At 50.7% G+C, this 14,024-nt stretch overlaps 1 protein-coding gene across 4 annotated transcripts; it reads left to right on the top strand.

Annotated features, from left to right (window-relative positions):
• Positions 1-2,186: 2,186 nt before the first annotated feature.
• LOC140898399 (uncharacterized) lies at positions 2,187-13,338 on the top strand. Of its 4 annotated transcripts, none has more exons than XM_073312200.1 (5): positions 2,187-2,260; positions 5,497-5,636; positions 8,363-8,489; positions 9,568-9,681; positions 10,051-13,338. In XM_073312200.1, exons 2-5 carry the CDS (start codon positions 5,529-5,531, stop codon positions 11,166-11,168), a joined length of 1,467 nt encoding a protein of 488 aa, XP_073168301.1. In that variant the 5' UTR covers positions 2,187-2,260; positions 5,497-5,528; the 3' UTR covers positions 11,169-13,338. The 4 variants fall into 4 exon arrangements, with proteins under 4 accessions (XP_073168301.1, XP_073168300.1, XP_073168302.1 ...); XM_073312199.1 differs by lacking the exon at positions 2,187-2,260 and adding an exon at positions 4,303-4,569; XM_073312201.1 differs by lacking the exon at positions 2,187-2,260 and adding an exon at positions 6,793-6,959 and having other exon boundaries at positions 5,546-5,725.
• The last annotated feature ends 686 nt before the right edge of the window (positions 13,339-14,024 follow it).

The following is a 14,024-nucleotide window of genomic DNA, read 5'->3' as shown; positions in this document are numbered from 1 at the left end:
CAGTGGAGGCTGGCCTGCCAGGGCTTCCCTCCCCCCGTAGGTGGCTGCAGGTCCCCCCTACTTGGCATTGGGCCTGTGTCCAAGGCAGATCTCCCCAAAGGGGATCCATCCACCACACCCTTCTACAGGGCAGCGGGGTGAGGTGTCGGGGGACAACGGAGGGATCCCCTGAGTCTGGGAAGAGGTCAACAAATGTGAAAACAGGAAAAGCGTGTGGGTACAAGGTTCAGAATTAGGGATCCAGAGGGGGCTGCCGAGCAGGGGAGTCCGGAGAGCGCCCATTGGTCTTTGAAAGAGTCCAGGGAGCTGGGGGATGCCAGCCACAGGAACTCTGCCTGGAGACTGGAACAGACGAGTAAACGTAGGTCAGCCCCGCAGTCACAAAGTACACCCACCCCTGCCCAACCTTCTCGTCCTCAATGGTTAGATGGCCATTTTAGCCAGGGCGAGGAGAAGGGCCCCAAGACGGTATGGGGCCGCGGATAGGGGGTGAACAAATAAAGAGGTGTGAGGAAAAGTGCAGTCAGGACCTTGGCAGGAGGTTCTGGAGGAGATGAAAAAGGGTCTGCAACCAGGCCTGCTGCAAATACTCGTGCAGCAGGATCTCCTTGCCACAGAAAGAACAACTGTGGGAGGACTCTGTAAACTGTGTCAGCATCACATCCGTGCTAACAACTCCATGAAGGAGCTTCCAACTTATATCCCCAGTGGGCTGTGGGATCAGGGTACAATACAGGTTGGCCCACCTCCACAGGTGACAGCAGGTTCCACTACATGGTCTTGGGGCAGAGCTGGCTGAGTACCCGCCTCTCCCAAGTATCTCACAAGCGGAAGCAGGTGGGAGATGCTCTGTGCCCCTCACCTTGTAGTCTATCTGGTGCCTGCAATGGGGAGCTGGATTATCTAGCCCCCATCTCACTGGCCTGGGAGGTATCCAAGGGGAATCTCTCTCCCCAGCCAGAGGGGGTGGGGATAGTGGGGGAGGGGTCTAGTGGAGGGTAAGGGGCTTGTATGGGGAGGTGAGAGGGGATTAACAGAGGGGAGGGACTGGATGGGGAAAGGGCTGGTTGAGGGAGGGGTCTAATTGAGTGGGTGTGGTTTGTGTATGGAGGAGGGAGGGGTTTCAGTGAAGGACCCTAATGGTGGGTGGGAACTGTGCAGAGGAAGAACTTATGTGAAGGTTCCTCATGGGGAAGGGGCAGGAGCCTGTAGGAAAAGGGGGTGGAGTAGAAGGAGAAATGGGGACTAAATCCCCCAAGTTAGAGGAGTGAGAGAGCAGGGGAAATAAAGAGGTCAAAGCAAAAGGAAGAGCATGATGGATTTGAAGCTGCATGTAATAGTCTATGAATTCGACATGCTCTGAGTACTGTAGAGAGGTTTACTGGTTGCAGATGTTGGGTTAATTCAATAATCGAGTGATCAGGACACTCCCCAGAAAGATGGGCAATACACAGATAAGAAATCCTCAGCAAATGGCCAGGACTAACCATAAGATGTTGCCTTTGTCTCCCAGTGGGCTGCAGAAACTGGTTTGACCAGCTTCAAGAGACTTAAGTAGAACAAAGAACTTTGAGTGAATTAAAGGGCAACCCAGCGAATGGAAGGAACACTTGAAGAACAGGGTCTGCTGGTGTACAGGCCTATGTTCTTAAAAGCACAGCATCCCAATGCCAAGACAAGACAGCTGTTCCCTATCAGACATGATGTATTGAGCAGCAAAAGGAGATTTGATCCAGTAAAATATTTTACATCCACCCACTGACAAAAATTGCAATAGTCATACATGATTTTAGTGTTAAAGAATCCCTGATCAATGTATCTGTCTGCATAAAGCCTCCGAGGAGCTCACAAATTTGTTTTACCTGGTGTTCTGATTACCTGAGTTGGACTGGGATTTTTTGTTAATCCACTGTTCATGGAGTTTCACTCCTTTAAATTGGTGACTTTTACAAATGCTATTTTGATGACTCTTAGCACTTCATCATTTCCCGTCATTAACATGGTGCAGATGGTTGTCTGTGTGTTCATTCATTTCTGTTTTCATAGCAAATAATCATTGAAAATATAAATAGTTACTAGTAGTTTCAGCAGTCACCTCTCACAGTGTTTCTAGTGTAACACATCCTGTTTGTATGGCAGACAGCAGTATGAGGTTTTAATGCTAATTTTTTGTTCTTTTTACCCAGTTTATTCTTTGGGATCATATGACTTCAAGGCTGATGCTGATTATGCAGTGAACGCTTCTCTTTCCCGAGCAGAGGTATTTGCATCTGAATGTCCCCCTCCCGCCCCATTCATGTGGATGTAATGGAAATAAAAAAAACCCAAATTTTAAACTAAAGGAATTAACAGAGGCTTCAAGCCCTTCAATTCCCCTTATTCAGGGCTTGTCTACATGGTGTGATGCTAAAAGTGTGAAGTTATTGCGCCGTAAACCCATATGGATGATCTTGTTCAGAAGTAAAGTCACGTTAGTTATGACTATAGCAGTCATGGCAACCATAAAAGATTGCAAGAGTCCTTCCCAAAAACACTATTATTCATCAGACCTTTGATGTGTCCAGAACGCTTACAATTTTTTGAATAGTCCAGGTATAACCCACATTTGATTTTTCAAAAAGAAGGAGTGAAGCAATGGGGCACTCATCTTAATTTCCCTGAGTGTTGCCCTGTGTGGAAAAGTCACTACGATATTTCCCAGATCTCAATTTTGGCCTGACAAAATTGCAATAAATGGTTTACGGTTGAAATTTAAGATGATCTTGCCTCTTCTCTCTACTGGTCAGGGTATCTGTTATGACCAGGAGAATGAAGGCTGGATAGTGTCATCATGGTAGATCCTCTTGTGCGCACAGATGGTGTTGGCTTGGCTGTACAGGGATCCCCTCTATAAGCGATGTATAGAAATTCTTGTCCCAATAGAATTAACCAATCGATCCACATTTTTGGTGCTCTAACTGTAAAATTCCTCTTTGATCTCAGCCTCTAGCTGCTCACTAATCACATGTCATATAAAGCATACCTGTTACTATGTACTCCCTGGGGAATTTTTCTCACAAACACAGCATTGTCTCTGACACCTTTCTGACATTTTCATGGTAATATTAATGACTGCGATATCTGCCTAGGTGTTACGACACAGCCTGAGAGGCTGTAATAAAAATATTTTCAGCTCACTTAACACATTGTAGTGTTGCATCTCAGCCCATGGGCACAGTGCAGGGCCCATCACCCGGCCCAGAAACACCCAGAAATAGGCTGTGATTGTCCTTATGAGATATGCTCTGTACTTTGTTTCTGAAGCTGTGTAGGATGTTTTCATTGTAGGCAAACCACCTGGCAGGCCGCTCCCTCTTTACTCACCTGACCGATAAGCTGATCAGACATCAAGGGGGGGAAATGTTATAAACATATCTGCTTAAGACAGCCCTGTGATATCAGCGGCTGCTCAGTGCAAGAGCATGCCCATGTGCTGACAGCACTGAGAAGTGTTTTGAGAAGAAGGATGGAGGATGCTGACATTCTTATGCAGCACTGAAGAAGCCAGGTGCACACAACTGCACGTTACGCCCACATTATAGAGACCCCAGGCAAGATTCACAAAGCTCCTTAGATGCCTAAATTTGGGTTTCGGGGCCTAAGTCTCAAGTTTTGGCTCCACAACTATTCCCACAACTCCTGTCAAATCATCTAGGCTCCTAAACTCACCCAGTGCCTACGTTTTCAGGGAAAAAGTTCCTTTGGTGCCTGCCCCTGGGTGGGGGGACATGAGGGGGTTTGGGCCCAGGGATGGCTTAATCCGGCCCTACAAATAACTCCAGGAACCTGGCGACAAAGCACTGACAGCTCCATGACCTGAGCTAGGGGAGCAGAGCTGGTAGCTCCGGCCTAGGGCTGGTAGCCAGGGAGTCTGGTGTGCAGACAAGAGACCAGCTCTGACCACCTGCTCTCTGTGCCCATCTGTTACCAGAGTGGTCACATACAGTCAGTGTCATCGAGAAGCATGCTGCCTGCAGCTCCAAGCTCTGGGCAGCCTCTCTAGGACCAGCACCCCCATCACCTCTGTGCCCCCATAGACAGGAACAATCTCCATAGAGGCCCCCCGCTCTTCTCCCCCCTCCCCGGGACATTGACGTCTCCTTTATCTAGTCACTGACACGGTGGCTTCTATGCACGATGCCGCCTAATGTGGGGAGAAGCTGCCCGTGCCCAGTGGAGGTGGGGTCCCCAGGGGGCAGGGTCTGGGGCAGGGGCCTGCAGATCGGTGGGTTGATCGCTAGGACCCAGGAGCGGCTGGGGGGCGGCTCTGGGGGGAGGATCGCGGGGCTCAGGCCCGGCCCCAGGAAGTGACTCGCAGCCGCTGCGGGGACTCTGGCTCCCGGCGAGATCCCCGCGCCCCGGCGGCTGGTGCTGGGAGCCCGGAGCCCGGGCTGCAGCCGGGAGAGGGGAACCTCCAGCCGGGCCCTGCCCGCTGCTCCCCGGGAGCCTCTCCCAGGGCAGAGCCCCCAGCCCGGCCAGGGCCCCTTCCCGGCCCGGCCCCTGCCCCGGGGGGCCCCGCTCGGAGGGAAGGTAAGAGAGACCCGCTCCCCCCGTTACCCCCGGGCTGCTCCCCGCGGAGCCGGCTGCGATTCCCTGCCCCGGGCCCGGGAAAGCTGCCGCAGCCCCCGGTGTGCGCGGGGCGGGGGGAGCCCGGCCGGGCTGGGGGCTGGGACAGTGACACCTGGGGTTGTGAGCGGGAGGGGGCTGAAGAGGGGCGGGGGGAACAGGGGTGTGTGAGGCCAGGGGCAGGAGGGGGATGGGATGGGGGCAGGGGGAGGTGGCTTTAAGAGGCGGCTGAGGGGGGCTTTAAGAGTTGTCCAGCCTGGTGGGGACTTTCTCCGGTGCCGGAGCCTGCAGATGAGGGGAGAGACCCGGGGGAAAGGTCTGGGGCCTGGCAGGAAAGTGACTCTGCACAAAGGGCCCCTTTCAGGGACCTGCTGGTGAGTTTATGGTAGATGGGGAGCGAGTCCCAGAGCTGCTGCCTTCGGTGACACTCCCAGGCTCACACTCCTTCTAGTAGACTGGTGTGGAGACAGTAAATCAGGAAGTGTTATTTACTCCTTCTCATAACACAAGAACTAGGGGTCACCGAATTAAATTAATAAGCAGCAGGTTTAAAACAAACAAAAGGAAGCGTTTCTTCACGCAACGCACAGTCAACCTGTGGAACTCTTTGCCAGAGGATGTTGTGCTGGCCAAGACTATAACAGGGTTCAAAAAAGAACTAGATAAGTTCTTGCAGGACAGGTCCATCAATGGCTATTAGCCAGGCTGGTAGGGATGGTGTCCCTAGCCTCTGTTTTGCCAGAAGGTGGGAATGGGCGACAGGGGATGGATCAGATGATCACCTGCTCTGTTCATTCCCTCTGGGGAGCCTGACGTTGGCCACTGTCAAGACAAGACAGTGGGCTAGATGGACCTTTGGTCTGATCCAGTGTGGCTGTTCTTGTGTTTTAGACGAAGTAGCTGATCTGTGTACTGGAGAACAAATGCCCAGAAGAACAGGACAGTCACCAGTTGTCCGAGGCAGAGGGGAGGAGAGAAAAGGAAGGAGACAGAAAGGGAAAGAGAAGAGACTGAAAGGGGCAGCAGGAGCGGTAAGTGAGGAGGGAGGTTCTCAGCTCCCAGCCCTGGCCGGATCCATTCCCTGCATCCCCCTGGGCAGCCTGATTCTCCTGGGAACAAGGTGAGGAGCTGACAAAGGGAAAGTTCCTGCCCTGGCCGAGCTGCTGGATGCACTGCCCTTGGGGCCAATGTCAGGGGGAATCCACCAACGCAGCTCCTTTGATTCTGCTGTTTTCTAGTGTTTGGCTCAGACGATCTGTTACGGGGGGGGGGGGGAATTAAAAGTGTCTCGTGGGGGTTCAGTGCTGGTGGGAGGGGCTGGGTCTGTGTTGTAATAAAGTGACTGAGGGTTTTCCCAGCGTGGCAGAGTCCAGAGCATCTGTCTGCAGGGAGGGAGCCTGGGGGAATCGGGGTGTGAAATAGACTCAAGCCCCTTCTGTAACCTCCCCAATGGCCCCTCTCGCCCTGACAGCCTGAAGAATTACGTCCATGTTTTGCTCCAGATCCTCCCGTCTTCCAGGGGATAGGGAAAGTAAATGGCTGTGATGGAGCCAGCTCAGGGAGGAGATTTTCAGGGAGCTGCAGGGGGGATTTGTTGTAGAGGGGGAGGGGCAGTAAACACACCGGGTGAGGCAGGGAGGGGACAGGGCGTGATAAAGCTGCTGGGACATGATCAACCTGGGCCTGATTTTCTGAACAGGCCCATTGGTGGGGGTGGGGGAGAAACATTCCCCCATTTCTGAAACAGGAAACACCCCCCGGGACAGGGCTGGGAAAAGTGACCAGACTCCCAGTGCCGGAGCCTGAACCCACTGGCCAGAGGCTACTGTGGTATTTTGATAGGTCCATAGATTCCAGGGACTGTTTTCATCATCTAGTCTGACCCACTGTATAAACCAGGCCTGAGAACTTCCCCAAAATAATTCCTAGAGCAGATGAATAACATCTGATCTTGATTAAAAACTTGTCTGTGATGGAGAATTGGTAAATTCTTCCAATAGTGAATTACTCTCACCATTATAAATGTACGCTTTATTTCCTGTCTGAATTTGTTTAGCTTCAGCTCCCAGCCCTTGGATTGTGTTATATCTTTCTCTGCTAGACTGATGAGCCCTTTATTAAATATTTGTTCCCTCTGTAGACTGCAATCAACTCACTCCATAATCTTCTCTTTGTTCACCTAAACAGATAGAACTCCTTGAGTCTATCACAATAAGGCAGGTTTTCTAATCCTTTGATCATTCTCCTGGCTCTTCTCTGAACCCTCTGCAATTTGTCAACATCCTTTTTGAACTGTCAGTACCAGAACTGGACACAGGATTCCAGCAGTGCCTGCACCAGTGACAAACACAGAGGTAAAATAACCTCTCTAACGCCTACGCAAGATTCCTCTGTTTATACATCCAAGGATCGCATTCGCTGTTTTGGCCACAGCGTCATACTGGGAACTCATGTTCAGCAAATTATCCACCATGGCTCCCATAGAGTCACTGCTTCCCAGAACGGCATCCCCCATCCTGGAAGCATGGCCTACCATCTTTGTTCCGAGCTGTATACGTGTACATTTAGTCATATTCAAATGCATATTTTTTGCTTGCACCCAGTTTACCAAGTGATCCAAATTGATCTGAATCAGAGACCTGGCTTCTTCACTGTTTACCAATCCCCCAATTTTTCTGCCCTCTGCAAACCTGTTTAGTTATGATTTTGTTTTCTTCCAAGTTATTTCTTAGAAATGTTAAATAATGTAGAGCGAAGAACCAATCACTGTGGCCCCCCACTTGAAACACCCCCTTGATGTTGATTCCCCTTGTAAAATGACATTTTGAGACCTATCAGTTAGCCAGTTTTTAATCCATTTAATGTGTGCCATATTAATTGTGTATCATTTGAGATTTTGATTCAAAATGTCATGTGGTATCAAGTCAAACGCCTTACAGAAGTGTAAGTATATTATGTCAACACTATTACCCTTGACAACCAAGCTTGTGATCTCATCAAAAAATGATATCAAGTTAGTTTGAAAGGATTTATTTTCCATAAACCCATGTTGAATTGCATTAATTACATTACACTCCTTTAATTCTTTATTAATCAAGTTTCTGCATCAGCTCCTCCATTATCTTGCCTGGGCTCAGTGTTAGGCTGACAGGCCTATAATTACCCATGTCATCCTGTTTACCCTTTTAAAAATTGGCACAACATTAGCTTTCTTCCAGTCTTCTCGAACTTCCTCAGCACTTGAAGACTTATTAAAAAATCAACATTAACGGTCTAGCAAGCTCCTCAGCCAGCTCTTGTAAAACTCTTGGATGCAAGTTATCTGGATCTGCTAATTAAAAAATGCCTAGCTTTAGTGGCTTCTGTTAAACATCCCCATGAGATACTAGTGGAATGGAGAGAGTGTATATGATGAGGCTGTACCGTCTGGTTTCCCCCCAAATATGGAAAGGAAGCCATTGGGGTTCCTGACCCTGTCCCTGTCCCCTGCTCAGAGCTCTGCTTCCCGTATCAGCCTGTGGCTGGCAGGCGAGTGGGAAATAAGAAGTCTGTGCCTTCCTCCATCTGCTGGGGGGACAAGGAGCTCTCACCTTCTCCCCACCCCCTGAAGCCTCCTGGCTGCTCTGAGCACGGTGGGCTTGGAATTCTGCTACTCTAGTCCTCCGAGAACTTCTGGGTTTTTGCCTTCCTCCTGTGTGACTAGTGAAATAGTGGCTGGGGCAGCAGGTGCTGAGTGGGGGGACTCTTGTTGTTTCAGATGCCGGTGACCTTCGAGGAGGTAGCTGTGTATTTCACCCAGGGGCAGGGGGCTCTGCTGGACCCTGCCCAGAGAGCCCTTTACAGGGACGTCATGCAGGAGAATTACGAGACTGTGACCTCGCTGGGTAAGGGATTCCCGTCCCCTCGGTTATTAGAAGCCGTGGGGTCTGTGTGTCTGAATCTGGTCAGGTTCTTCCTGGTCAGTTAGATTAGAGGGGAATGGGTCCCATAGTTCACAGCTCCAGTGTGAGAGAGGCTTGCATCTCCATCCCCTCCAAAGTGGTCAGGGAGTCGTAAACCCAATGGACATGCTAATTCATCCCGATCCCTCCAGCTTTCAAGGGGGCAGAAGGCATGTATTGTCCTGGCTCTGTTAACTATAACTCACATGCAGAATCCTTGTTGGTCTCCTTTCCCAGGAGACCGAACTTGACCTAAGAGGCTCCTCCAAGCATCTGGGAAATGCACTGAATTGAAACTGACCCTCCTGCCCCATCACCTACTTTGAGATTAAACTGCATTCCTTTGCCATTCGTGTTTTTTTAAAAATTCAGCTGCCTGTTGAGCCCATCTGCTTCAAAAGCCTCCAGCCCGTGGTGCACATAACAGTATACATCTTGTGAGCAAGTGCTGTTGCTCTGAGGCTGACTCGGGAACCAAGGATTTTGACATTGGGGGTGTGAGACTAAGGCAGGAAAAAATGTCTCTCACCTCATATTATGCAATCTAGATCCCTGGTATCAATAACAGGCAACCCCAAAACTATCACTATTCACCATGAGGTGCAAAGAGGTTACTGCAGTGCAGCTTTTTGATTACATTGATGAGTCTGAACTGGATAACTGCTCATTGACTTCAGTTTCCAGGTTTATGCTAATTGAGTCTTGGTGGTAGACTAGTTCCATCCATGGGGAGGGCTCTGGAGGATTAGAACTAGGCAGGGGTTTAACCCCAGAGCTGTGTCTGCATCAGCAAATCCCCCAGAGTGCACAGACCCTGGAAACTCCTCGTGCGGGGATGGTCTCCCACCCCCAATGTCTGCTTCTCTCAAGGGGGCTCAGTGATCATGCTTCCATCTGTTCAGATTATTCATGCTCCCAGCACAGTGTGGGGCCAGGTTAAATTCCGGGAATGTTCCTTGTGACAGATACTCTCCCAGTATTCCATACACCCTGATCTTGTCTGATTTCACCCCCCGAGCAGGATTTCCCGTTCCCAAACCTGACCTGATCGCCCGGCTGGAACGAGGGGAAGAGGCGTGGGTCCCGGATCTCCAGGCCTCTGAGAAAAAGGAGGTCCCGCGAGTCACCCACACAGGTGAGGAGTCAGTGAAATTGACATAGAAACTGTGTGGTGAGTGAAGGAAAAAGCTGAGACTCCCAAAGATGTGCTGTGAACGAACTCCCCCAGGTCTGCCCCATCTCACCCAGGTCAGGGCTGTAATCAACAGGTCGTGCCTCACCATGACAGATATCAGTCACAGCTTCCCACCCATCCTTTAGCTGTATGCAGTTTCCTCCCCAGCTTTACTCCCCTAGGAGTGTTTGGGTGGGATGTGGAGGCAGAATCCAATGTCTCCAGCTCCCCAGCAGTCACTGTGTGGTGTTTTCCCTCTTTGCTGTTCCCCTTTTGGTCCCTTCTCCCCGGCACAGGCAGTGACTCCTGTCTGGATTCTCTCTCTCCCAGCAGGTGATGAGACTGTGAGTGAGAACAAGGAGGTGACTTGGCAGGTGGAACCAGAGAGGGCCTTTTTGAGAGGAGCTGAAGGGAATTTTCCCCAGGGCTTGGAACAGGGAGAAGCCTGGGGAAATCGGGGTGGGTCAGAGAGGCAGCTGGGAAACCAGCCAAGGAAGAAAGTGGATGCATCAATTCAAGGTGGGGGAGGATGCACAGATCCCAAGGAAACCACCGCCCAGCAGACAAATCCCAAGGATGAGAAACCCTACAAATGCCTCGACTGTGGGAAAAGCTTCAGTGTGAGAACGAACCTTATTACGCATTGGAAAAACCACACGGGAGAGAAGCCCTATAAATGCTTGGACTGCGGGAAAAGTTTCCGTCAGAGCTCACACCTTATTACACATCAGAGACTGCACACGGGAGAAAGACCCTATAAATGCCTGGAGTGTGGGAAAAGTTTCAATGTGAGATCGGCCCTTATTGCACATCAGAGAACTCACACGGGAGAGAAACCCTATAAGTGCCTGGACTGTGGGAAAAGCTTCAATGTGAGATCAGCTGTTATTAGACATCAGAGAATCCACACGGGAGAGAAACCTTATAAATGCTTAGATTGTGGGAAAAGCTTCAGTCAGAGTTCCAGCCTCACTAAACATCGGAGAACCCACACAGGAGAGCGACCCTATAACTGCCTCGTGTGTGGAAAAAGTTTTAGCGACAGCTCGTCTCTTATTAAACATGGGAGAACCCACACAGGAGAGAGACCCTATAAATGCCTGGACTGTGGGAAATGTTTCAATCTGCGATCAGCTCTTCTTGCACATCAAAGAACCCACACGGGAGAGAAACCCCATAAATGCCTGGACTGTGGGAAAAGCTTTAGTCAGAGCTCAAACCTTGTTACACATCAGAGAACCCACACGGGGGATAAACCCTACAAATGCCTCCACTGTGGGAAACGGTTTAACGTCAGTTCAGCCGTTATTACGCATCAGAGAATCCACACGGGAGAGAAACCCTATAAATGCCTGGACTGTGGGAAAAGCTTCAGTCATAGCTCAAACCTCACTAAACATCAGGGAATTCATGAGGGGGAGAGAGCCTATAAGTGGGACATGTTTTAATAGGAAGTCAACCCTTAATACGCATCAGGAGACCCCCAGCATGGGAGAGAGACCCCAGAAATGTCTCTGTTGAGGGAAAAGTTCGATTCAGAGATCAGCCCTCGTTACGCATCAGACAATCCACAAAATAGAGAAACCCCATAAGTGCTTGGACTGTGGGAAAAGCTTCAATGACAGCTCAGGCCTTACTTAATGCTGGAGAACCCACATGAGAGAGAAAAACCTTGAATGTGGGGCAGGCTTCCCTTAGTATCTGGCAGCAGCAAATCCGTGCAGGGAAGAAACCACTGAGATGTCCTTAGCAAGGCAAATGCTCCAAGTGGAGCCAACACCATGTCAGACATCAGAGACTCCTCCCCACATGGGAGAATTTCTTTCAGGGGCCTAACTAGGACTGGCCATGGTGACAAACCCATTTCCTCGTTCCCACACACATCAGGGGCATTTGGCTCCCAAGGATCCAGCTGCCCATCACTGGGGTGAGGATCCAGCAGCAGCTGAGCAGCAGCTGGTCAGTGACCCTCTGGCTCTACCTGGTCTAAGCAAACCCCAAGCAGAGGAGGAGGAGCCCTCATCAGCCCCTCCTCCCTGCCGCAGCCCTGAATGCTGAGCTGATGGGCCACAGGTGGGGGAAGGGAGAGAGAGAAACTCCTCCAGCCACTCCTTCTGCCTGGCTGAAGTTCCCCCCTCTCCCTTCCCCTCCCAGATGGGATCCCCCTGCCATGGAGATGAGGAGCAGGGCACTTGGGCCAGGCCTCACCTTCACTCTAGACCCCTGTCTCCATCCCCCATCTTTCACCAGCCCCTGGGCTGGGCTCCCCCACTTACCTGGAGCTGTTCCCTGCAGGGGGAGTGTCCCTGGAGGCTGGTAACTCCTCCCTCCCCAAATTCCCCAAGGCGCTGGGCTCTGGGGCGCCAATCGTTAAGGGACCAGGACGATGGGTTAAGGGGAAGGGACTGAGGATGGAATGGTTGGAGCTGGGAAGCAGGGGGAGCTGGGTGCTGGGCTATCGAATGTTTGGGGATCATGGGATAAGAGGCGAGGGAGAGCACAGGGGTAGAGAGGTGCTGCCTCTCATCACTCACCCCTCTGCCCCTTCTCTGCGTTCAGACAGCACCACTAAGTGGGACTGATTCCCACAGGGCCTTTTGTGGGAGGCCTGGAGATACCACCTCTGCCTTGGCAGCATCAGCCTCTGAGCGTCCGTCTGTGGTAGGAAACGTGGTCAGGATCAGCCAGCTCGTCTCCTCTGACCCTCCCCCATTCATCCTACCCTAGATTCACCCAGAGCATCTAATTCCTTCTGATCCTCACCGTTAGCAGATTTCAGGGTAGCAGCTGTGTTAGTCTGTATTCACAGAAAGAAAAGGAGGACTTGTGGCATCTTAGAGACTAACCAATTTATTTGAGCGTAAGCTTTCCTGAGCTACAGCTCACTTCATCTTATGCACAATTAGCAGAGTGACTGTTAGAGTCACTGAGTTCCCCCTTTGGGGGTAGATTCTCTCGCTCCCAGCTAGTCTCACCTTGATCCAGGCCGTGCTGGCAAGCATTTCTTTTTGTACATTTTCTCTCTTACAGACGAGAATTAAATGGAGTCTAGAAGAGTAGGAGCAAGGATAGTAAAGGGTAGTGTTTTAGGTGCTGTGCTATTTGAGAGCGATGGGGTGAGTCCGAGGGATTCCCTCCTTCCCCCGTCACTGTCATGCTCCATCCTTGACGCAGCAGTCTCTGTCCAACCTTTGGAGAATTTTATCCTCTCCCCATTCTACTCCTCCAGCTCCCAAAGTGTCACTTACTACAGTGCCCCTGGCTCTCCGTGCACAGGAATCACACTTGGATCCTAAACCAGACTTCTGGAGGTGAAAGTGTCACCGACCTGGGCCAGGGTGGGGGAGGATTCAGATGAACCCCAAAGCACAAACTGAGGTTTCTGAGCTTAAATCCCTGTTTCCATCTATTGGTAAAGTGGCTTCTGGGCTTTTCAGAGCCAAGTACAGATCATTTGTCAAGGGGAAGGTTTTTGTTTTTGTTTTTTTTTCCTGTTTCGTTAGGATGATGGCAAAATGTTGTAACTAACACAACCGAATAGCGAGGAGGCGCTGAGTGAAGCAGGGTTAGCCAGCTCAGAAGAAAATGAGTAAATTTGTTCTCCTGATTGTGAATCAAGATTTTGCTTTCTGAATGTGAAAGTGCTTCATAGCCCCCCTGTATCGTGGGGTTTTCTTTCCTGAAGGTGTTGGGTCATGTACTTTGATATTAGTTTGGTTTGACAGGATGTAGCTCAGGTGTATTGGGGACGTGATGTGGCAAATGACCATTTGCCAGAATAGTCCTTTCCTATTTTCACCTCTATCCCGTCGTGAGATTTTCATGTGGTTTGAACAATGCCAATTGTCAATATGTATGGGCACAAACAGAGGGTGAGCGCCAGATTTACACTCCCAGAGGCAGAGACTGAAATGGAGAAGGAAGTTACTGCCTGATCCCTGCAACGATGCGAGATAGAGTCAGGAGGGGGATGGAGTGGGAGGTGAGGGGTACAGAGCTGGAAGACTGCACATTTCGCTCTTGAGAGCCAGACCGCCAATACTGATAACTGTGAACTTGCTGCAGCTGTGCTAGAGAGAGACACAAAATGTCCTATGAGTGCCATGGGAAGATGCCCCTGAAATCTAAAGGGCTAGGAATGATGCCCCAAGAGAAGAGAGGTGGGGAGAGGGCAGCGTCTCATCGTTGCTGAAAGAACGAGACTAGGCAGATGTAAGAAGGAAGCTGGGGAAGTCACGAGGCCTGAGCTCCCCAGAAGCCAGGCTGACCCCCATCAATGAGGCCAGAGAGAGAGGAGGACCCTG

This window comes from Lepidochelys kempii, chromosome 14 (assembly GCF_965140265.1).
Source record: "Lepidochelys kempii isolate rLepKem1 chromosome 14, rLepKem1.hap2, whole genome shotgun sequence".
In the NCBI taxonomy this organism is placed as follows: Eukaryota; Metazoa; Chordata; order Testudines; family Cheloniidae; genus Lepidochelys; species Lepidochelys kempii.
The sequence above is the reverse complement of the archived record's forward strand: the minus strand, read 5'-3'. Positions and strand labels throughout refer to the sequence as shown.